Raw genomic sequence first — 24,892 nt, 5'->3', positions numbered from 1 at the left:
TTTGGGTGAAGGAGAAATGGGGAGGCTTGGGCGAGTTGCTGTGGGGTGTGGATTACTGTTGATCGGGCTAGGGGTAGCCAGGTGGAAAGCATGGCCAGCCGTAGGAAAATGCTATCGTGGATTTATCGGTGGTGACCGTGTTACCTAGCCTCAGTGCAGTGGGCAGCTGGGAGGAGGTGCTTTTATTTTCCATGGACTTTAGTGTCCCAGAACATTTTTTAGTTTGTGCTACAGGATGCACATTTCTGCTTGAAAAAGCTAGCCTTTGCTTTCCTAACTGCCTGTGTATATTGGTTCCTAACTTCCCTAAAAAGTTGCATATCACGGGGGCTATTCGATGCTAATGCAGAACGCCACAGGATGTTTTTGTGCTGGTCAAGGACATAGTCAAAGCTTTCTTTTAAGTTTGGGTCAATCACAGTGGTCAGGTATTCTGCCACTGTGTACTCTGTTAATGGGCCAAATAGAATTCTAGTTTGCTCATTTTTTATTTTTTTTTATTTCTTTCCCATGTGTCAAGTAATTGTCTTTTTAGTTTTGTCATGATTTGATTGGGTCTAATTGTGTTGATGTCCTGAGGCACTGCGGCGTGTGTTTGTGAACACAGCCCCAGGACCCCTCTGTCTATCTGTCTGTTGTAATTAGGCTAACCTCTGTATAGTAATAACCCTCACCTCTGTATAGTAATAACCCTCACCTCTGTATAGTAATAACCCTCACCTCTGTATAGTAATAACCCTCACCTCTGTATAGTAATAACCCTCACCTCTGTATAGTAATAACCCTCACCTCTGTGTCCCTGCAGTGCTGCGGGTCCTCTGCCTAGGCATGGAGTGGTGTTGGCTGCAGACTGGATGACAGGGTCTTCAGGGAGAGCTGACCAGCGTCCCCCTGCACAGACACCCAACCCCCTAACTGACCACCGCTGACCCGTTACCACGGTGACACTGACACCGAAGTACAGCCTCACCCCTGCAACCACAGCAGAACCCCCCCCCCCCCCCTTTCCTCATCCCCCTCTATTTGGACTCTCCTTACCCCCTCCTCCTTTCCTGAACACCTCCTCCTTTCCTGAACACCCCCCCTCTCTTCCTTCCCTAATCCCCCCCTTCCTCCTCCTTTCCTGACCCCCCCCTCCTCCTCCTTTCCTGACCCCCCCCCTCCTCCTCCTTTCCTGACCCCCCCCTTTCCTCCTCCTTTCCTGACCCCTCTTTCCTCCTCCTTTCCTGACTTCCTCCTCCTTTCCTGACCCCCCTTTCCTCCTCCTTTCCTGACTTCCTCCTCCTTTCCTGACCCCCCCCCCTTTCCTCCTCCTTTCCTGACCCCCTCCTCCTCTGCCTCTCCTGACCCTCCTCTGCCTCTCCTGACCCTCCTCTGCCTCTCCTGACCCTCCTCCTCCTCCTTTCCTGACCCTCCTCTGCCTCTCCTGACCCTCCTCTGCCTCTCCTGACCCTCCTCTGCCTCTCCTGACCCTCCTCCTCCGCCTCTCCTGACCCTCTTCCTCTGCCTCTCCTGACCCTCTTCCTCTGCCTCTCCTGACCCTCCTCCTCCGCCTCTCCTGACCCTCCTCTCCTGACCCTCCTCCGCCTCTCCTGACCCTCCTCTCCTGACCCTCCTCCTCCGCCTCTCCTGACCCTCCTCCGCCTCTCCTGACCCTCCTCTCCTGACCCTCCTCTCCTGACCCTCCTCCTCCGCCTCTCCTGACCCTCCTCTCCTGACCCTCCTCCTCCGCCTCTCCTGACCCTCCTCTCCTGACCCTCCTCCTCCGCCTCTCCTGACCCTCCTCTCCTGAACCCTCTCTCCTCCGCTTCCTTCTCTCCTACCCTGTAGTTCATGTGCCAGGGCTTCTCTCCCCTTCTTCTCTGAACCCTGATCTCTGACCCTTGACCCCTTTGGTCAGGATGAGCTGGCTGAGCCGGCTGACCCCTCGAGGTCCGGGGGGCAGGTCCAGTAGGAACGTAGCACCCTCCAGTCCTTGTACTGCTGACCCAGAGACCTGCCTCATGGTGTTTGAGAACCACTGGAGACAGGTGAGACTCGAACATTCAAATCTGTACTAATTTATGGACTGGTTTAGACCTGGGATACCAGATGGGTGCAATTATATTATCAGGTAGAACAGAAAACCAACATTAGTCTGGACCTCCAGGGTAGGATTTGAATACCCCTGCCCTTTTTGAGCACGCACACACACAGCTACAGTAGATCTACATCTCTTTATATGCATCTCAGGGCAAGAGGCATCACTACAGTCCCTGGTTCGAATCCAGGCGGTATCACATCCGGCCGTGATTGGAAGTCCTATAGGGTGGCGCAATTGGCCCAGCGTTGTTCGGGTTGGCCCTGGGGTAGGCCGTCATTGTAAATAAGAATTTGTTCTTAACTGACTTGTCTAGTTAAATGAAAGTTGAATAAAGGTTAAATAAAAGTTACATTAAAGAAATGTAATTAAAATCCACCTACACATAGTCTAGACACAAGACACGTTCACGCCACGTTGCCAAGACGCGTTCGCGCCGCGTTGCCGAGACGCATTGGAGCGCACGCTGCCGAGACGCATTGGAGCGCACGCTGCCGAGACGCATTGGAGCGCACGCTGCCGAGACGCATTGGAGCGCACGCTGCCGAGACGCGCGCGCTGCCGAGACGCGCACGCTGCCGAGACGCGCACGCTGCCGAGACGCGCACGTTGCCGAGACGCATTGGAGCGCACGCTGCCGAGACGCGCACGCTGCCGAGACGCGCACGCTGCCGAGACGCGCACGCTGCCGAGACGCGCACGCTGCCGAGACGCGCACGTTGCCGAGACGCTTTGGATAGAAGCTTCTGCTAAATTACAAACACATTACATGACGCACACCTACTCCCAAAATCATGGGATTTAATATGGAGTTGGTTCCCCCTTTGCTGCTATAACAGCTTCCACTTGATCTTGGAACATTGCTGCAGGGACTTGTTTCCATTCAGCCATGAGCATTAGTGAGGTCGGGCACTGATGTTGGGCAATTAGGTCTGGCTCGCAGTTGGCGTACCAATTCATCCCAAAGGTGTTCGATAGGGTTGAGGTCAGGGCTCTGCTGGCCAGTCAAGTTCTTCCACACCGATCTTGACAAACCATTTCTGTATGAACTTCGCTTTGTGCACAGGGGCATTGTCACGCTGAAACAGGAAAGGGCCTTTCCCAAACTGTTGCCACAAAGTTGTAAGTACAGAATCGTCTAGAATGTCATTGTATGCTGTAGCGTTAACATTTCCCTTCACTGGATCTAAGGGGCCCAAACCATGGAAAACAGCCCCAGACCATTATTCCTCCTCCACCAAACTTTACAGTTAGCACTATGCATTGGGGAAGGTAGCGTTCTCCTGGCATCCGCCAAACCCAGATTTGTCCGTCGGACTGCCAGACGGTAAAGCGTGATTCATCACTCCAGAGAACGCATTTCCACTGCTCCAGAGTCCAATGGTGGTGAGCTTTACACCACTCGAGCCGATGCTTGGCAATGCGCATGGTGATCTTAGGCTTCTGTGCGGTTCCTCTGCCATGGAAACCCATTTCATGAAGTTCCTGAACTATAGTTGTTGTGCTGACGTTGCTTCCAAAGGCAGTTTGGAACTTTGTCCTCAGTTGCAACACTCACTACTGACTTTTTTTCTTGCTACACGCTTCAGTACTCGGCAGTCCCATTCTGTGAGCTTGTGTGGCCTACCACTTTGCGGCTGAGCCGTTGTTGCTCCTAGACGTTTCCACTTCACAATAACAGCACTTACAGTTGACCGGGGCAGCTCAAGCAGGGCAGAAATTTGACAAACTGACTTGTTGGAAAGGTGGCATCCTATGAGGGTGCCACGTTGAAAGTCACTGAGCTCTTCAGTAAGACCATTCTACTGCCAATGTTTGTCTACGGAGATTGCATGGGTGTGTGCTCTATTTTATACACCTGTCAGCAACGGGTGTGGCTGAAATAGCCAGATCCAGTAATTTTGAAGGGGTGTCCTCATACTTTTGTGTATACATAGTGTATATTGATAGATACACATTTGAAATCTGCCAACAGGAAGCTCTTCTATCATAATGCTGCACTTTGCCTGCCAGACAGCCCGTACAGGAAGTAATAATGCTGCGGCTGACCCTGTCAAAGCTGTTGCTCTCCTCTCTGCCTCTCTCTCTCTCATTAACTCTGTTCTCTCTTTCTCCCCTCTCCCAGCGCAGAGCTGACTAGGGCTTTTAGCTTAATGTGTGTAGGGGGAGGGTTATTATGCATACGGAGAGTGGATGCACTTTCCATGTCTTTAAGCCTTTATTGTATGTGGGGATCAGTCGCCTGGATAGTGTGTGTGTGTGTGTGTGCCTGCCTGTCAAGAAGAATGGACCAGTCTGTCAACCGTTATCAGCTCCCATCAGTAGAGTATCGATCATCCCTTTTAGTCTTTAACTGCCGGTCACGTCATGCCAACAGAGGCTATTTTGTTACTATCCAGGCACTTCAACTGATCCCCACATACAATAAAGGTTGAAAGAAGCAGCGTCTCAAGGTCTCTACTGACCCGTCGCTGTCAGCGTCTCAAGGTCTCTATTGACCCGTCGCTGTCAGCGTCTCAAGGTCTCTATTGACCTGTCGCTGTCAGCGTCTCAAGGTCTCTATTGACCCGTCGCTGTCAGCGTCTCAAGGTCTCTATTGACCCGTCGCTGTCAGCGTCACAAGGTCTCTATTGACCCGTCGCTGTCAGCGTCTCAAGGTCTCTATTGACCCGTCGCTGTCAGCGTCACAAGGTCTCTATTGACCCGTCGCTGTCAGCGTCTCAAGGTCTCTATTGACCCGTCGCTGTCAGCGTCTCAAGGTCTCTATTGACCCGTCGCTGTCAGCGTCTCAAGGTCTCTATTGACCCGTCGCTGTCAGCGTCTCAAGGTCTCTATTGACCCGTCGCTGTCAGCGTCTCAAGGTCTCTATTGACCCGTCGCTGTCAGCGTCTCAAGGTCTCTATTGACCCGTCGCTGTCAGCGTCTCAAGGTCTCTATTGACCCGCCGCTGTCAGCGTCTCTATTGACCCGCCGCTGTCAGCGTCTCTATTGACCCGCCGCTGTCAGCGTCTCTATTGACCCGTCGCTGTCAGCGTCTCAAGGTCTCTATTGACCCGTCGCTGTCAGCGTCTCAAGGTCTCTATTGACCCGCCGCTGTCAGCGTCTCTATTGACCCGCCGCTGTCAGCGTCTCTATTGACCCGTCGCTGTCAGCGTCTCAAGGGCTCTACAAAACCCATTATCACTGAGGGATTTAGATTTATTTGGGTAAAAACTCATGCAGCAGGATGTACATTGTATTTCCAGAGGATAAAAGACCAGATAAAATGACTTGGCTCTGGTGTCCAGGTAGTATTTACAATTTATTTGCAGATGATCAGATCAAGAAACATCTCACAAACCACATGAATATATAATATAAACCTTCCAATCCTCTGAGGTGTGAAATGCGATCGCCAAATTAAACACCCTGGAACGCGCCCCACCCTCTGTGCCTTAGCATTAGATTAGAAGGGTGGCTTTCCACTGAGGACAGCAGTCTACTGTAATACCGCCAGGCCCAAGACCATTACCACACAACACACTGGATGTGTCCCAAATAGCACCCTATTGTCTATATAATGCCCTACTTTTGATCAGAGGCCTATGGTCTAAAGTAGTGCACTATATAGGGAATATGGTGCCATTTGGGATGCAGACCTCTGGAGGGCAGAGCAATGCAACAAAGGTCAAACTTATTAAAAAAAAATATATATAACAAATAAAAAAAGTAAGCTTTTTTTATTTAATTAGGCAAGTCAGTTAAGAACAAATCATTATTTATAATGACAGCCTACACCGGCCAAACCCGGTTGACGCTGGGCCAATTGTGCGCCGCCCTATGGGACTCACAATCATGACCGGTTGTGATACAGCCTGGAATCGAACCAGGGTCTGTAGTGATGCCTCTAGCACTGAGATGCAGTGCCTTAGACAGCTGTGCCACTCAGGAGCCCCTATATATCTGTCCTGTTTCACTGCTTGTACAAGTGGGTAACCTATACGACTGTGCGATCAAAATGTGTTTTGGATACCCCAAATCTCCCTCAGACACCCTATGTGAATGGGTTCACGGCCAGGGATCAGCCATTATTGATGGTGACCCTGTAGCAATTAGGGTTAAGTGCCTTGCTCAAGGGCAGATCGACAGATATTTCACCTTGTCGGCTCAGGGATACGATGGAGGAAAATGTCTGTATTCTACTGTACATGATGGAGGAACATATTGTCTGTAGTCTACTGTACATGATGGAGGAACATATAGTCTACTGTAGATGGAGGAACATATAGTCTACTGTAGATGGAGGAACATATAGTCTACTGTAGATGGAGGAACATATAGTCTACTGTAGATGGAGGAACATATAGTCTACTGTAGATGATGGAGGAACATATAGTCTACTGTAGATGGAGGAACATATAGTCTACTGTAGATGGAGGAACATATAGTCTACTGTAGATGGAGGAACATATAGTCTACTGTAGATGGAGGAACGTATAGTCTACTGTACATGGAGGAACGTATAGTCTACTGTAGATGGAGGAACGTATAGTCTACTGTAGATGGAGGAACGTATAGTCTACTGTAGATGGAGGAACGTATAGTCTACTGTAGATGGAGGAACGTATAGTCTACTGTAGATGGAGGAACGTATAGTCTACTGTAGATGGAGGAACGTATAGTCTACTGTAGATGGAGGAACGTATAGTCTACTGTAGATGGAGGAACGTATAGTCTACTGTAGATGGAGGAACGTATAGTCTACTGTACATGGAGGAACGTATAGTCTACTGTACATGGAGGAACGTATAGTCTACTGTACATGGAGGAACGTATAGTCTACTGTAGATGGAGGAACGTATAGTCTACTGTAGATGGAGGAACGTATAGTCTACTGTAGATGGAGGAACGTATAGTCTACTGTAGATGGAGGAACGTATAGTCTACTGTAGATGGAGGAACGTGTTGTCTACTGTACATGGAGGAACTGTAGATGGAGGAACGTGTTGTCTACTGTACATGGAGGAACTGTAGATGGAGGAACGTGTTGTCTACTGTACATGGAGGAACTGTAGATGGAGGAACGTGTTGTCTACTGTACATGGAGGAACATATAGTCTACTGTAGATGGAGGAACGTGTTGTCTACTGTAGATGGAGGAACGTGTAGTCTACTGTAGATGGAGGAATGTATTGTCTCTAGTCTACTGTACATGATGGAGGAACAGCCCCCACAAACACCTTAGCACAATGGGAAAGAGTAGTTTTATCTATGACAGCATCAGTAGTTATCTACCATCCGCTGGCAGACATGTTTACATCTGATAAGTGTTATCAGGGTTCTTTAGAAGGAATATGTGAGCGACATGCGATAGCTCTATAGTTACTTAACGTTAGCATAGAGGTAGCACTTCCATGCCAGTGATAATCATCACGTTTCCTGCTGGTACTGCTGGCTGTTTTTGACACTTTTTAGAAGCCACATTAATGGATGGACAGCAAGTTCTTACAGACAGTGGACGTTCTCGGGGATGACATGTGCCCCGCAGATTGACCACTAGACACCCAATTCGCCCCGACTCATTTTCACAAATTTCTCCGGGTTTTTATAAGTTTTTAATTTATGGTGACAGCTGACCACAAAGCGTTGTGTGGGATTGTTTCTGAAGTTAGAGCTGATTTGGAGGAACTCAAACCCAATATGTAGAACAACATTACAATGTTATAACAATTCATTTAAGAGTTTGTTATTTGTGAATGTTTTCTTGGAGTTCTCGAAGTTATTATTATATGTGTTTCTGGCATTGAGAAATAGTTGTTACAATGCCTTTTAAGACCAGCAGGAAGTCCCCCCCCCCACCAACCCTCCAACACCACATCCAGATACATCTGGTTTCACATCCAGGACCGACCCTGCTTAGCTTGAGACAAACCAGCAGTGGGATGCAAGGTGCTATGTTGCTTTATTAAATGTGCCGGGGGGAAAAAAAATACAAAGAGGTGTTTGATCACAATCGAAAATGTTTAATGAAAACCTATTTATTTTGAAATCATTTTTTGTTGTTGCAGATTTAAAAATTATTTCCTTTGCAATAATATTTTTTTTGCTCAATACATTTAGGTTTACGTTTTGCTGTCAATATCATGATTTTTGTTTTCAATACTAAGAATTTTGTTCTCGACTTCAGAAGTTTTGCTTGATCTTAATGGCACCAAAGTAACTCAATACGAGCTTCCTGCTAAGTAGCACATCACTGAGTCAACAACAGACACTCATGGTAACTCATTCTCACACACTTGGGGTTTCACACACAACACTGTGTGTTTTTGTCAATTAGATTTTTTGGGGGTAAATTTCACTATGTGTAAAATTCTCAGAAGTTGATTGGTTGATGCCCAATACAGGTACTAATTAGTGATGCATGTGACATCCAGCCAACCCCCAGGACACTGAGGATTAACCCCCCCCCCCTCCCTCCTCTACAGGTGTCCTGGGTGCTGGAGCAGCGGGATCCGTCAAGCTCTAGCGATGACCTTACCGCAGTGCGGAACCACACCGACCAGATGCTGTGCCTCCTGGCCGAGGAGCGACCGGGGGAGTGTGAGGGGCCCCCCGGGGCGGTGACGTCCGGTAACGTCCCCCCCGTTGGCCCCATCCTGGACCTGGTGGTGACTGAGAACGTCCTGGAGCGTGTGGTGCAGTGGCACCTGAGGCGTGGCCTGGACACCGACAGCCAGGGGGCGCTACTCAAGCTGTTTGAGATGCTGATAGGCCAGTCTCAGCAGCCCTTGCTCCAACACAAGGCGGTGCTGCAACCTCTACTGGGGCTGCTGGGGGCCTGTGCTGAGCCCCAGCTGGGCTGCCCTCCCTCTCTGGAGAACAGCCTAGTGCTGCTGCTCAACCAGGTGGGTGGAACAGATTGGTTGATTGTTATTGGGAAAAGATGCTCTGAGTACAACCCAGGGGATAACACGTGAAAGCAATTCCACTTGTTTCCAACATGGTCCCTGATGGAATACACAGAAGGTAGACAAAGGAAAAGAAAAACCTTTGCAAAGGAAAATAAACATTGTGGCTCAATGGGGGCGTGGGTGGCATGAGACGGTTGGGGGCGTGGGTGGCATGAGACGGTTGGGGGCGAGGGTGGCATGAGACGGCTGGAGGCGTGGGTGGCGTGAGACGGTTGGAGACGTGGGTGGCGTGAGACGGCTGGAGGCGTGGGTGGCGTGAGACGGCTGGAGGCGTGGGGGGCGTGAGACGGCTGGAGGCGTGGGTGGCGTGAGACGGTTGGGGGCGTGGGTGGCGTGAGACGGCTGGAGGCGTGGGGGGCGTGAGACGGCTGGAGGCGTGGGGGGCGTGAGACGGCTGGAGGCGTGGGGGGCGTGAGACGGCTGGAGGCGTGGGGGGCGTGAGACGGCTGGAGGCGTGGGTGGCGTGAGACGGCTGGAGGCGTGGGGGGCGTGAGACGGTTGGAGGCGTGGAGAGCTACTGTTGAGTTGTTAAACCTTTTGTAATTCATATAATGTTAGCCCCGTTCATTGTGTCATGTCATATTGTGTGCGTTTATGTTTCGTGAAATGAAAAAGATATTGCGATCTCAACATCCCCAGATCTGTGTGTCCATGGCGCGTGCTCCTGCTGTGTTGGAGATGTTGTTCAGGACCGCCCCAGCCCAACACGGTCCTACCAACCTGCTCATCTTCTCTCTGCTGGTTCCCTTCATCCACCGTGACGGGGCCATCGGACAGCAGGCCCGCGACGCCCTCCTCCTCGTCATGGCAACCTCCGCCAGCAACCAGGGCGTGGCACGCTACATTGCAGAGAACTCCTACTTCTGCCCGGTGAGGGATTTATTTAATGTATTTATATTTAACTTTTGTTTAGGCAGTAGTCCCATTTGAGACCAAGGTCTCTTTTTCAAGGGAGCCCTGCATTACAACAGCAGAAAGCAATTACACGTGAAAAGTTAGACACAAACTGAACTAATGGGGTGAGGGTGGTGTGGGACATGGCTCTTTCTGTTCACGATCTATCGGTGAACATATCAGATTCGGACGATATTAGCTGAAAATGCCAACGTCAGTATCGGCCCGACGTCTGTCTAGTTTCTAATGTGAAAAACCGATGTCAAAGTTGATGTGCATACCTATATGACGTAATGAAGCCATGTAAAATGTAGCGCTACACGTGCAACACAGTATTCCTAACCTAGCCCACAATGTCTGCTGTGTGGATCGAGCAGTCAACAAGTCGAGCAGTCATTTGAAAGAGTAAGAACATTTCAGCAAGACAACTCAAAAGGCGAAATCCATTAACGTCAAGATAATGGAATTCATTGCCCTTGACAATCAACCGTTCTCTGTTGTGGGTGATGTTGGCTTTCGCCCAACTGGTTGAGCACCGGGACACACTACCAAGTGTGCTATTTTTCAGATGTTGCCCTACCGGAGTTACACAGTAATAGCGTCACTGCTATTAGCTTCACGACATGCATACTATGGAACGCCGTTTGGGTCTTTGCATGTCAAAAAAGATACAGTAGCACTGTCAAAGCTGTACAAAAGAAGTCTGCAAACACCGCCCACGACTACACTAACAAAGTGCTACATGTTTAAACCCGTGATTCAGTATTGCCTCCATTAACTTTCTGTGGGTTTGTGGTCTGCTTGTATCGCACTAAGGATCTGGAACGACTGTCTGTTTCCCCTCTGACAGACACATGCTGATTCCCCCCAGTGATGATGGTGTCTAGTGTTGTCACGAAACAAGAATTTAGACTTTGAAACCAATACCATGTTTAGTATCACAATACTCGATTCCAAAACGATACCATGACAAAAAAAAAAGCGGGGATGATTTTTTTTTTTTTTAGTTGTAGGACTGAGAAAGTCAGTTCTGGTGACTTTTTTTTTTTTTTTAGTTGTAGGACTGAGAAAGTCAGTTCTGGTGACCTTTTTTATTTTTTTATTTTTTTTAAGGATATTCTTTTTAAAGGACCACACAGACATTTAGGAGCACAATGAAAGTTTGAGTTGTTTCAATGATGATGATGATAAAGGACTAAAAGACCATGAATAAAATGTTTCTGGAGTGTTCCATGCTCAACCAAGCACAATGTACCCTCAAATATTGGGGAGTCATGTAGATGAGTCAAAAAATGTCAGTTGCCCCTTGAAAGGGCTGATGGGTAACTGGGCACTCACGTGGGTGTGGGGGGGGGGGAGATTAGAGAGATCTCTTTGCTATCAGTTATTTGCAATTTCAAAACGCAACCTAGTGGGATTTTTTTTAAAATGTAGTTAGCCATCAAACACTAGGACAAAGTCACTCTTCAGTAGACTTCTGGGTTCATTTGACCAACTTTTGTGCTTGTGTGCTTCTGGAAATGAGTCTTTCAGCACTTCACTCACAGTGCACTACTCCCCGGGCACTAATGTAGAGGAAAGAGATGAGTAGGGATGGTGCCAGGTTTCCTCCAGACGTGACGCTTGGCAATCAGGCCAAAGACTTCAATCTTGGTTTCATCAGACCAGATAATCTTGTTTCTCATGGTCTGAGAGTCCTTTTAAGTGCCTTTTGGCAAACTGCAAGTGGGCTGTCATGCCTTTTTAATGAGGAGTGGGTTCTGTCTGGCCACTCTACCATAAAGGCCTGATTGGTGGAATTCTGCAGAGATGGTTGTCCTTCTGAAAGGCTCTCCCATCTCCACAGAGGAACTCTGGAGCTCTGTCAGAGTGACCATCGGGTTCTTCATGACCAAGGCTCTCCTCCCCCAATTGCTGTGTTTGGACAGGCGGCCAGCTCTAGGAAGAGTCTTGGTGGTTCCAAACTTCTACCATTTTAAGAATGATGGAGGCCACTGTGTTGTTGGGGGGCCTTCAATGCTGCAGAATTGCTAAATGGCATAATTATTTACATTTGACATTTTAGTAATTTAGTAGACGCTCTTACCCAGAGCGACTTACAGTAGTGAGTGGATACATTATTTTGTACTGGTCCCCCGTGGGAATCGAACTGAGCCAAACGGGACCATTATTATATTGTCTATACTACAGTCAGAGTAGCCTAATCCATGTGAAAGCAACACAGACATGTTTATTGTACCATTCTGCCTGCCGTAGTGCAAATGGCTGGAACAGGTGATGTTTTTACTTCCTTTAGAATTTGAGCCGGTTTGCTACTGCAGCAAATAGAAATGTGAATTTAAATGTATTTAAATGGTAAATCTCTGTTGGTAAACTGGGTAAATCAAGATGTAGCCTAGGCGTATTCACAATACAGGTGAGTGAATATTCAATAGGAGTGTGTACATGCATTGATTTATTGAACTTGTTTTGGCAACAACAAAAAAATTCATCTGAGGCTACAGATGGAAAAACAATTTGTTTAACTTCTATTTGGGACATATTTTATTATACTGATCAACATTTAAGACCCATGATGTCATTCACACAGTCAGTGAGGCTAGAGCAAAGATGATCTTGACTGGGAGAGACATGAGGCGGGTGAAACAGTCAATTCATTTTTATTTTTTTGTGACAATCTGCTTTAATCAGCAATATTTTGTTACTGTATCTCAAACAAGGTACTAGGGTAGGGAATTGATGTTGGTTTCAGCTGTAAACTAGTAAAGAAAGTTGGCCTACAAACCTGGAAGCTGTTCTTTTTTTTTTCTTGATTTGTAGTGTTCTAGCCTGTACTGGACATTGTTTTGGGAACAGTAATTAACCGTTTCAACATCTCTACAGGCCTTGCATTATTGTTGCATTATTCAGTGGTTCCTCGTGGCAGGCTAGAGCTAGCAATGAGTGAAGGGAAGCAGGCACGGTGCTCTTGCGCGATAAGGTGACATCAGCTGTGCTGATACAGATTTGCTCCTCTCAATCAGTAGACATTGTGAAACAGAAGTACTTTTAAAGTAACTAAAATTCTAGTACCGAAACGTTTTCCCGTTTTCTAGTATCGAAAAAGTACCGACGTTTTGGGTTTACCGTGCAACATTACTCATGAATGCAAGCGATTTTGGTTTAAATTTGAAGTTTTGTTGGAGTTTACATTTATAGGTACACTTCACTTCCTGGAAAAATATTTTAGGACATGATTTTGGAATTCCTGATTAGTTTTATGTAATGACTCCAATTAATAGAGAAGGGAGGTTACTTTGCATTAGGGCTTTTGATGCCTATTCACTTGTCTACCTTACTGGTGATTACATCTGTTCAGCTTACTGTGTAATGACTGGTTAGGGTTGGCTCTGTAATGACTGGTTAGGGTTGGCTCTGTAATGACTGGTTAGGGTTGGCTCTGTAATGACTGGTTAGGGTTGGCTCTGTAATGACTGGTTAGGGGTTGGCTCTGTAATGACTGGTTAGGGTTGGCTCTGTAATGACTGGTTAGGGGTTGGCTCTGTAATGACTGGTTAGGGTTGGCTCTGTAATGACTGGTTAGGGGTGGGCTCTGTAATGACTGGTTAGGGGTTGGCTCTGTAATGACTGGTTAGGGGTGGGCTCTGTAATGACTGGTTAGGGGTTGGCTCTGTAATGACTGGTTAGGGGTTGGCTCTGTAATGACTGGTTAGGGTTGGCTCTGTAATGACTGGTTAGGGTGGGCTCTGTAATGACTGGTTAGGGGTTGGCTCTGTAATGACTGGTTAGGGGTTGGCTCTGTAATGACTGGTTAGGGGTTGGCTCTGTAATGACTGGTTAGGGGTGGCTCTGTAATGACTGGTTAGGGGTGGCTCTGTAATGACTGGTTAGGGTTGGCTCTGTAATGACTGGTTAGGGTTGGCTCTGTAATGACTGGTTAGGGTTGGCTCTGTAATGACTGGTTAGGGTTGGCTCTGTAATGACTGGTTAGGGGGTGGCTCTGTAATGACTGGTTAGGGGTGGCTCTGTAATGACTGGTTAGGGTTGGCTCTGTAATGACTGGTTAGGGGTTGGCTCTGTAATGACTGGTTAGGGTTGGCTCTGTAATGACTGGTTAGGGTTGGCTCTGTAATGACTGGTTAGGGGTGGCTCTGTAATGCCATCTGTCTGTTTGCTGTGTGTAATGCCGTCTGTCTGTCTTTGCAGTATGTGGTTGGCTCTCCTCCACTCCTCCCTTCCCTGTAACCCTCCTCGTGTCCTCTCCTGTACTGTGTAGTGTAACCCTCCTCTTGTCCTCTCCTGTACTGTGTAGTGTAACCCTCCTCTTGTCCTCTCCTGTACTGTGTAGTGTAACCCTCCTCTTGTCCTCTCCTGTACTGTGTAGTGTAACCCTCCTCTTGTCCTCTCCTGTACTGTGTTGTGTACTCCCCTATGATGAAATAATGTATGAGCTTCAGTCAAATCTCCTTACCAGAGGATCAACGGAGTTGTAGACCAACGGGGGGCGGGGGACTTTTAATACAGTCCTCTTTGACACCTACCCTTGTCTTTCTGCTCATGAATCAACTCCAACAAGACTGACTGCGGTCCAAACACTTAAAAGAATTTCCAAAAGATAACCAAACAGAAACATATCGCTTTTTAAGAGACATGTTTGTGCATTAGTAGTACAATTTGTAACTTATTTGCATTCGTTTTTTACTTACACTTGTATGTTGACTTCTCCATTGATGTTGTTTTTTAGGTTTTCACAGACTTTTCTTGGCGGATGTACAGTCGTTGCAAATTGAATTCTGGGGATTTTCAGGCCCCGGTGTGAACATAATTATACACTCGCAAAGCCGACTAAAAACGAAGGCTTGAAGGGCTTACGTTGCAAACTTCCCTTGCTTGGCTAATCATTTGGACCACCCGCCAAGATGGCAACAGGGATTCCCCCAAGGGCATAAGACGAGGGTAAGTGGACGAGGGTGTGTCTTTTAAGTGTTTGGATCGCAACCCTAGTAGTTACCAAAGTTCCAGACCATATTTTTAAAGACACATGCACACATTATTTAAGCAACATGACGTATGTTTTCTGCTATTAAATTATATTACTTTCTTATAATAAAATCAACATTTTTCTCTGTGTTTTTGAAAATGTTTCGAATTTGATTTCTCCCAAAGCCCAGTTCATTCATCATGGTCTAATATTTAGATGGACGAAGGTGTGTCTTTTAAGTGTTTGGGGACTGCAGCCTCTGATTCTCTCCTGTGCAAAATATTGTTTCTCTCTCCCCTGCCACGTTACTGTCAACCCCAGCTATATAGCCTAGTTTGAAACGACAAAGTTAAACAAAGTACTTTTGTCTTTGCTGTTTGTCTGAGACCTTCCCATGGTGTGTGGTTAGTTTACCCAGGCTGCTTTTCAGACTTAACCACCAGTCAGGCTCTTGCGTAACACCCACATCCGGCGCCGACAGAGATGGCCGCCTAGCTTCGCATTCTTAGCTACACTCGCATTAACATCTGCTAACCATGTGTATGTGACCAATAACATTTCATTTGACAAGGTCAGTGAGGTGAAGTAGACAGACAAATCCATTGGCTCCCTGGACTCACCTCTCCCAGATTCCTCTCTGAACCGTTGGATTGAACTTGTCTGTCTGTCCGAGGCCCCAATGCTCGACGAGTCCAAATCAACAGCAACTACCAGGGAGAAGTTTCCTTTCTGTTACTGAATTGTTTTTTATTTATTATATTTAACCTTTATTTAACTAGGCAAGGCAGTTAAGAACAAATTATTATTTACAAGGACAGCCAACACCTCTGACCCTGGAGAAGTTTCCTCACTGTTACTGAATGACAACACTGGAGACCTCTGACCTGATGTGTTTAGCTTAAATGGATACAATGCAGAATCTCTTCATTCTGTGTTTTCTCTTCCAGTCTCCTGCTGCAGTGGTAGCCAGCGACAGGCCAGTCTCCTGCTGCAGTGGTAGCTAGTGACAGGCCAGTCTCCTGCTGCAGTGGTAGCCAGTGACAGGCCAGTCTCCTGCTGCAGTGGTAGCCAGTGACAGGCCAGTCTCCTGCTGCAATGGTAGCTAGTGACAGGCCAGTCTCCTGCTGCAATGGTAGCCAACGACAGGCCAGTCTCCTGCTGCAGTGGTAGCCAGTGACAGGCCAGTCTCCTGCTGCAGTGGTAGCCAGCGACAGGCCAGTCTCCTGCTGCAGTGGTAGCCAGCGACAGGCCAGTCTCCTGCTGCAGTGGTAGCCAGCGACAGGCCAGTCTCCTGCTGCAGTGGTAGCCAGCGACAGGCCAGTCTCCTGCTGCAGTGGTAGCCAGCGACAGGCCAGTCTCCTGCTGCAGTGGTAGCCAGCGACAGGCCAGTCTCCTGCTGCAGTGGTAGCCAGCGACAGGCCAGTCTCCTGCTGCAGTGGTAGCCAGCGACAGGCCAGTCTCCTGCTGCAGTGGTAGCCAGCGACAGGCCAGTCTCCTGCTGCAGTGGTAGCCAGCGACAGGCCAGTCTCCTGCTGCAGTGGTAGCCAGCGACAGGCCAGTCTCCTGCTGCAGTGGTAGCCAGCGACAGGCCAGTCTCCTGCTGCAGTGGTAGCCAGCGACAGGCCAGTCTCCTGCTGCAGTGGTAGCCAGCGACAGGCCAGTCCAGGCTGTGTTGTTGGTGTAACAGACTGACAGCTCAGAGAGAGAGGGAGAGGGAGGTCTGGTCACATGGCCTGCTGTGCTGTGACCTGGCTGCTCTCTCAGATGTGGTGTGGCTTTGCTCTGGGCAGCAGATCTGTGCTGGACAGATGCTGTGTCCTGACCCTGGCTCTGCCTCTTGGCGGTCCTCCCCAATTCTGTGCCAATGAACTCTGAATTGATGAGCTTGCATAAGAGGGAGAGGTTGTGCTGTGCGTGTGTAAGTGTGGGATCGTGATCCCTTACCCTAGAACAGGCCATCTCCAGCTGAGATCGTAACCCCTAACCCCAGAACAGGCCATCTCCAGCTAAGACCGCAACCCCTAACCCCAGAACAGGCCAGCTCCAGCTGAGATCATAACCCCAGAACAGGCCAGCTCCAGCTGAGATCCTAACCCCAGAACAGGCCAGCTCCAGCTGAGATCCTAACCCCAGAACAGGCCAGCTCCAGCTGAGATCATAACCCCAGAACAGGCCAGCTCCAGCTAAGATCGTAACCCCTAACCCCAGAACAGGCCAGCTCCAGCTGAGATCATAACCCCTAACCCCAGAACAGGCCATCTCCAGCTGAGATCATAACCCCTAACCCCAGAACAGGCCATCTCCAGCTGAGATCGTAACCCCTAACCCCAGAACAGGCCAGCTCCAGCTGAGATCGTAACCCCAGAACAGGCCAGCTCCAGCTGAGATCATAACCCCAGAACAGGCCAGCTCCAGCTGGAGTAATGAAGGTGCAGATGTCAGGCTGTAAATGCCAGGGGTTTATCTCCCACTACAGATCAGAGTGCAGCACTGTGCATCAACTAAACTCAGCAAAAAAAGAAACGTCTTCTCACTGTCAACTGCGTTTATTTTCAGCAAACTTTAACATGTGTAAATATTTGTAGGAACATAAGATTCAACAACTGAGACATAAACTGAACAAGTTCCACAGACATGTGACTAACAGAAATTGAAAAATGTGTCCCTGAACAAAGGGGGGGAGTCAAAATCAAAAGTAACAGTCAGTATCTGGTGTGGCCACCAGCTGCATTAAGTACTGCAGTGCATCTCCTCCTCATGGACTGCACCATATTTGCCCGTTCTTGCTGTGAGATGTTACCCCACTCTTCCATCAAGGCGCCTGCAAGTTCCCAGACATTTCTGGGGGGAATGGCCCTAGCCTTCATCCTCCGATCCAACATGTCTCATCCAGGCTCTTCGCTGGCCATGGCAAAACACTGACATTCCTGTCTTGCAGGAAATCACGCACAGAACGAGCGGTATGGCTGGTGGCATTGTCATGCAGGAGGGTCATGTCAGGATGAGCCTGCAGGAAGGGTACCACATGAGGGAGGACGATGTCTTCCCTGTAACGCACAGCGTTGGGATTACCTGCAATGACAAAAAGCTCAGTCCGATGATGCTGTGACACACCGCCCCAGACCTTGATGGACCCTCCACCTCCCAATCGATCCCGCTCCAGAGTACAGGCCTCGGTGTAACGCTCATTCCTTCAACGATAAACACGAATCCGACCATCACCCCTGGTGAGACACAACCGCGACTCGTCAGTGAAGAGCACTTTTTGCTTGTTCTGTCTGGTCCAGCGACAGAGGGTTTGTGCCCATATGCGACCCTGGGCATATTTCTTTTGGGGTTTTTCAGAGTCAGTAGAAAGGCCTCTTTAGTGTCCTACATTTTCATAACTGTGACCTTAATTGCCTATTGTCTGTTAGTGTCTTAACTTCTCTGGGACATCTGGGACGCTAGCGTCCCACCCGCGGTACACACTATCAACAGCCAGTGGAATATCAGGGTGGCAAATTCAAAACAACTAAATCTCATAATTCAAATTTCTCAAACATACAGGTATTTTACACCATTTTAAAGATGCACTTCTCCTTAATCCAACCACATTGTCCGATTTCAAAAAGGCTTTACGGCGAAAGCATAAAGTTAGATTATGTTAGGGCAGAGCCTTAACAAGAAAAACCACACAGCCATTTTCCAAGCAGGAGAGGCATCACAAAAAACAGAAATACAGCTAAAATTAAGCACTAACCTTTGACGATCTTCATCAGATGACACTCATAGGACTCAATGTTACACAATACATGTATGCTTTGTTCGATAAAGTTCAAATTTATATCCAAAAACCCCATTTTACATTGGCGCGTGATGTTCAGAAAATATTTTGCCTCCAAAACCTCCGGTGAATGAGCACAACAATTTACAAAAATACTCATAATAAACGTTGATAAAATATTAAACTGTTATTCAGTGAATTATAGATAAACATCTCCTTAATGCAACCGCTGTGACAGATTTCAAAAAAGCTTCACGGGGAAAGCACACTTTGCAATAATCTGAGTACAGCACTCAGAAAACAGCAGGCAATACAGATACCCGCCATTTTGGAGTCATCTAAAATCATAAATAGCATTATAAATTTTCACTTACCTTTGATCTTCATCAGAATGCACTCTCAGGTATCCCAGGTCCACAATAAATGTTATGTTCGATAAAGTCCATAATTTATGTCCAAATACCTCCTTGTTGTTTGCGCGTTCAGTAAGCTACTCCAAATATAGGAAGCGCGACGAAAATTTCATGCCGAAAAGTCTAAAAAAGTTATATTTACATTTGTAGAAACATGTCAAACGATGTATAGCATCAATTTTTAGGGCTATTTTAACATAACTCTTCCATAATATTCCCATGTCTTCAAAAACGTTCTGAAACACAGCTACCTCTCACGTGAATGCGCACCACTGAACTCATGTCATTTTCTGAGTCACCAACTTCAAGGCCTTCTTGTTCGCTCCCTGTTCACTGCAAAAGCCTGAAACAAGGTTCTAAAGACTTTTGACATCTAGTGGAAGCCTTAGGAAGTGCAAAATGAACCCTAAGTCACTGTGTGTTAGATAGGCAATGACTTGAAAAGACTACAAGCATCAGATTTCCCACTTCCTGGTTGGATTTTTCACAGGTTTTTGCCTGCCATATGAGTTCTGTTATACTCACAGACATCATTCAAACAGTTTTAGAAACGGCAGAGTGTTTTTCTATCCAAATCTACTAATAATATGCATATCCTACCTTCTGGGACAGAGTAGCAGGCAGTTTAATTTGGGCACGTCATTCTTTCCGAATACTGCCCCCTATCACTAAAAAGTTAACGACCGTTCCACAGGTGCATGTTCATTAATTGTTTATGGTTCTTTGAACAAGCATGGGAAACAGTGTTTAAACCCTTTACAATGAAGATCTGTGAAGTTATTATGATTTAAAAAAATAATTATCTTTAAAAGACAGGGTCCTGAAAAAGGGAAAATTTTAGTTTAGATTAGAGTTTAGATTATTACTTTTTTGTATTTTATTAGGATCCCCATTTAGCTGTTTTCTGTATTTTATTAGGGTCCCCATTAGCTGTTGCGAAAGCAGCATCTACTCTTCCTGGGGTCTACACAAAACATGAAACATGACATAATACAGAACAATAATAGACAAGAACAGCTCAAGGACAGAACTACACACAGCCTACATACCAATACATACACACAAACTATCTAGGTCGGATAGGAGAGAGGCGTTGTGTCGTGAGGTGTTGCTTTATCTATTTCTTGAAACCAGGTTTGCTGTTTTATTTCAGCAATATGAGATGTGAGTTCCATGCAATAATGGCTCTATATAATTCTGTACGCTTTCCTGAATTTGTTCTGGATTTGGGGACTGTGAAAAGACCCCTGGTGGCATGTCTGGTGGGGTAAGTGTGTGTGTCAGAGCTGTGTGTAAGTTGACTATGCAAACAATTTGGGATTTTCAACACATTAATGTTTCTTATAAAAATAAGTGATGCAGTCAGTCTCTTCTTAACTCTTAGCTAAGAGAGACTGGCAGCATAGTATTTATATCAGCCCTCTGATTACAATGAATAGCAAGACGTGACACTCTGTTCTGGGTCAGCTGCAGCTTAACTAGGTCTTTCCTTGAAGCACTTGACCACATGACTGGACAATAATCAAGGTTAGACTAAACTAGAGCCTGCAGAACTTGCTTTGGGGAGTGTGGTGTCAAAAAAGCAGAGCATCTCTTTATTACGGCCAGATCTCTCCCCATCTTTACAATCATTGAATCTCTATGTTTTGATCATGACAGTTTACAATCTAAGGTAACACCAAGTAATTTAGTCTCCTCAACTTGTTCAACAGCCACACCATTCATTACCAGATTCAGCTGAGGTGTAGAACTTAGGGGAGGATTTGTACCAAATACAATGTTCTTAGATTTAGAGATGTTCAGGAACAGTTTATTACTGGCCACCCATTCCAAAACAGACTGCAACTCTTTGTTAAGGGTTTCAGTGACTTCATTAGCTGTGGTTGCTGATGCGTATATGGTTGAATCATCAGCATACATGGACACACATGCTTTGTTTAATGCCAGTGGCAGGACATTGGTAAAAATAGAAAAGAGTAGAAGGCTTAGATAGCTGCCTTGCGGTTCACCACACATTACCTGTTTGACATTAGAGAAGCTTCCATTAAAGAAAACCCTTTGAGTTCTATTTGATAGATAGCTCTGAATCCACCATATGGCAAAGGTTGAAAAGCCATAACACGTGTATGTATGTATGTATGTATGTATGTATGTATGTATGTATATGTGTGTGTATGTATATGTATTTGTATGTATGTATGTGTGTGTGTGTGTGTGTGTGTGTGTGTGTGTGTGTGTGTGTGTGTGTGTATATATACACACACACACACACACACACACACGCGTGTGTGTGTATGTATATATATATATATATATATATATATTAAAAAATCAACCCCCTTTTTTTTTTAAATAACTTGTAGGGGCAAATGTAATATTTCTTATATATTTTTGCTCAAAAAACTTTTTGGCCGCCAGTTACTATAAAGAAATGCTGTCCACAGGACTGTCTGTGTTGGCTAGCTGCTCTCCAAGGGGCTGTGGCGTTATTAAACCAGTCAGGCATGACCGGAGACCGTTTTCCAGATTAAACGGGGAACACATTTGCCTGTAGACACTGTCCTGAGACCTGTTTTCCAGCGCATGTGTATATTTCCCAGAAATGTCATCTTTCTCCCTCCTTTATTTTTTATCAGAAAATAGATCATTAATACATGGACTGTTAGTATTTCCCGCTGAATGTTTGTGATGTGCTGCTGACATGCCTGCTTTCCCTTATATTTGACACATGTACAGCCTTGTCAAAATGAATCTTTTGCCTCTTAATTTAGTCCTAAACATCCACTGACCTCTTCCCCTCTCCAGGTGCTGGCCACGGGCCTGAGTGCTCTCTACTCCTCCCTGCCGAGGAAGATAGAGGTACGGGGGGATGACTGGCACGCTCTGCGCAGGGAGGACTGGATGGGCGTGTCCTCTCTGGTGCTCTTCATGAACTCTCTGGAGTTCTGTAATGCTGTCATTCAGGTGGCTCACCCCCTGGTCCGCAGACAGCTGGTCGACTACGTTCACAACGGCTTCCTGGTCCCTGTCATGGGACCCGCCCTACACAAGGTAGGGGGGGGACTCTCTGATTGGCTAGCCTGAGCTGACAGTTAAAAATAGTAGCTACTAGGCTGCTCCAGCCGGAGGCAACGCTCAAAAACTTGATTTTATTACTCTTCTCGTTAAAACATGTCATTTTGGCTGCCAACATCAGAATTGTATATTTTTATATTTAACATCCCCCCCCCCCAGTCATCTGTAGATGAGATGATAGCCAGTACAGCCTACCTGGACCTGTTCCTGCGCAGCGTCACGGAAACGTCTCTCCTTAAAACCTTCCTGCGTTTTATCCTCATGCATCGCCACGACAACGACACCATCCTGGACACGTTGCTAACTCGCATCAGCAGCAACTCAAGGGTCAGTACTACAGTATTGTGAGTGTACAGTATTTTCAGTCATTTAGCAGACCGTCTTATCTAAAGCCACTTACAGTTAGTGTCATCAAAAGGTAGCTCGGTGAGACAACCACATCCATATCAGTTGTAGTAAGTAAAATGAATTAAAACAAACAACAACAAAAATGATGTAGGAAATGGGGCCTGGAATGGGTGGGGGGGGCTTCTACATCTGCATTGCTTGCTGTTTGGGGTTTTAGGCTGGGTTTCTGTATAGCACTTTGTGACATCGGCTGATGTAAAAAGGGTTTCTGTTCTGCTGTTTTTTCACATTTCTCTCCTACAGCTGTCTAATGTTCTGCTGTTTCTTCACGTTTCTCTCCTACAGCTGTCTAATGTTCTTCATGTTTCTCTCCTACAGCTGTCTAATGTTCTTCATGTTTCTCTCCTACAGCTGTCTAATGTTCTTCATGTTTCTCTCCTACAGCTGTCTAATGTTCTTCATGTTTCTCTCCTACAGCTGTCTAATGTTCTTCATGTTTCTCTCCTACAGCTGTCTAATGTTCTTCATGTTTCTCTCCTACAGCTGTGTATGGTGTCTTTGAGCCTGTTTAGGACTCTACTCTCTCTCAACTGTGAAGACCTCATGTTGCAGCTCGTTCTCAGGTAGAAACTGAGAATGTAACAGTGTATTGTTGTCCTACAGCATCTTTTAAGATTCTACTTGTAATGAAAAAACACTGTATAAATGAAATCTATTATTATTTTCCTGACAGGTATCTGCTGCCCTGTACCCATGTAATGTTGAGTCAGAGGCGTGCTGTCAGGGACACTGATCTCTATGGTAAATCAGCTGACAAGTTCCTGTCCCTCATCCCAGACTGCTGCCGTCTGAGCACAGTGCCCTCTGCTGAGCAGGAGGAAGAACCTGCCCTTTGGGGGAAAGGTAACTGACTGACAGGCGACTAACCCATGGTTTCTACTGAACATGTCACTCATTCAAGCAGATGCTCTCATCCAGATTAATTTACAAATGTACCTTTTTCAATACAAGCATAAGAAACAGTGTGTGTTTAAAGATTTGGACAGAGTTAAACTTCAGTTTTAACTACACGTTATACATTATGACATTTTATGGAGTTTTTTTTATCAATGTTTAATATATATATATATATATGCATATGCTGAACAAAAAAATATACGCAACATGTAAAGTCGCACGTCAGTACGTCCAACCAGCCTCACAATCGTCTGAGGTGGGGTGAGAGGGCTGCTGAGGAGTATTTATCTGTAGTAAAGCCCTTTTTGAGGGGAGAAAAAATTATTCTGATTGGCTGGGCCTGACTCCCCAGTGGGTGGGCCTCACTGCCAAGTGGGTGGGCCTATGCTCTCCCATGCCCCACCCATGGCTGTGCCCCTGCCCATAGATTAGGACCTAATCTATATATTTCTATTGGCTGATTTTCCTTATGTGAACTGCAACTCAGTAAAATCTTTGAAAATGTTGCATGTTGCGTTTTATATTTTTGTTCTGTGTAAGTAGTGAGTCACAAACAAAAGACGTTGTGCAAATATAGAATACAACTTTTCAAGGGATACTTGGGGATTTTGGCAGAGGCCCTTTGTCTACTTCCCCAGTCAGAGGATTTCGTGGATCCCATTTTCATTACCTCTGCATGCAGTTTGAAGGAAGCTTCTATCTAGCGCCAATGCAATTGTTAACTAACGCAAGTGGTCAAATATGTTTTTGCGGATGTGACAACATTTTGTGAGTTGCGTTTTACAGATCAGTTTTGTGCAGATTTATGATACGGAGTCCAGATTAGGACATCTTCAGTTTTCCTAAAAATAATATCAAAGTGAATACACTCAGAGGCCAGTTTATTAGGTACATCCATCTAGTACCGGGTCGGACCCCCCTGTTGCTATGAAGGGATGCACCTGGTCAGCAACAACCTGGTCAGCTGTGGCGTTCAAACGTTGCTCAATTGGTATCAAGGGAGCTAACGTGTGCCAGGAAAATATTCCTCACACCATTACACCACCCCCACCACCAGCCTGTATCGTTGACACCAGACAGGATGGGTCCATGGACTCATGCTGCTTACGCCAAATCCTGACTCTGCCATCAGCATGACGCATCAGGACCTGGGGTTCGTCGGACCAGGCGATGTGTTTCCACTCCTCAGTTGTCCAGTGTTGGTGATGGCGTGTCCGCTGGAGCCTCTTCTTCTTGTTTTTAGCTGATAGGAACCCGGTGTGGTCGTCTGCTGCAATATCCCATCCGTGTGGTCCGAGATGCCGTTCTGCACACCACTGTTGTACTGCGCCGTTATTGGCCTGTTTGTGTTCCGCCTGTTAGCTTGAACCATTCTAGTCATTCTCCTTTGACCTCTCTCGTCAACAAGCTGTTTTTGTCCACAGGTTC

General features: G+C 46.6%; 1 protein-coding gene across 5 annotated transcripts in view; it reads left to right on the top strand.

The window, feature by feature from the left end:
• The window catches only part of fhip1b (FHF complex subunit HOOK interacting protein 1B), a 52,933-nt gene that overhangs the window by 15,108 nt on the left and 12,933 nt on the right, over nt 1-24,892 (top strand). For all 5 annotated transcript variants that reach the window (XR_003868076.1, XR_003868075.1, XM_029702090.1 and 2 more), the window contains exons 3-10: nt 806-958; nt 1,901-2,030; nt 8,545-8,964; nt 9,670-9,900; nt 21,890-22,135; nt 22,319-22,486; nt 23,051-23,130; nt 23,241-23,410. Coding sequence is in view for 3 of the 5 variants with exons in the window: in XM_029702090.1 (XP_029557950.1) it covers nt 1,902-2,030; nt 8,545-8,964; nt 9,670-9,900; nt 21,890-22,135; nt 22,319-22,486; nt 23,051-23,130; nt 23,241-23,410 (1,444 nt within the window). In the remaining 2 variants the exon portion in view is untranslated. The remainder of the gene's footprint in view (nt 1-805; nt 959-1,900; nt 2,031-8,544; nt 8,965-9,669; nt 9,901-21,889; nt 22,136-22,318; nt 22,487-23,050; nt 23,131-23,240; nt 23,411-24,892) is intronic.

This window comes from Salmo trutta, chromosome 20 (genome assembly GCF_901001165.1).
Source record: "Salmo trutta chromosome 20, fSalTru1.1, whole genome shotgun sequence".
In the NCBI taxonomy this organism is placed as follows: Eukaryota; Metazoa; Chordata; class Actinopteri; order Salmoniformes; family Salmonidae; genus Salmo; species Salmo trutta.
The sequence above is the reverse complement of the archived record's forward strand: the minus strand, read 5'-3'. Positions and strand labels throughout refer to the sequence as shown.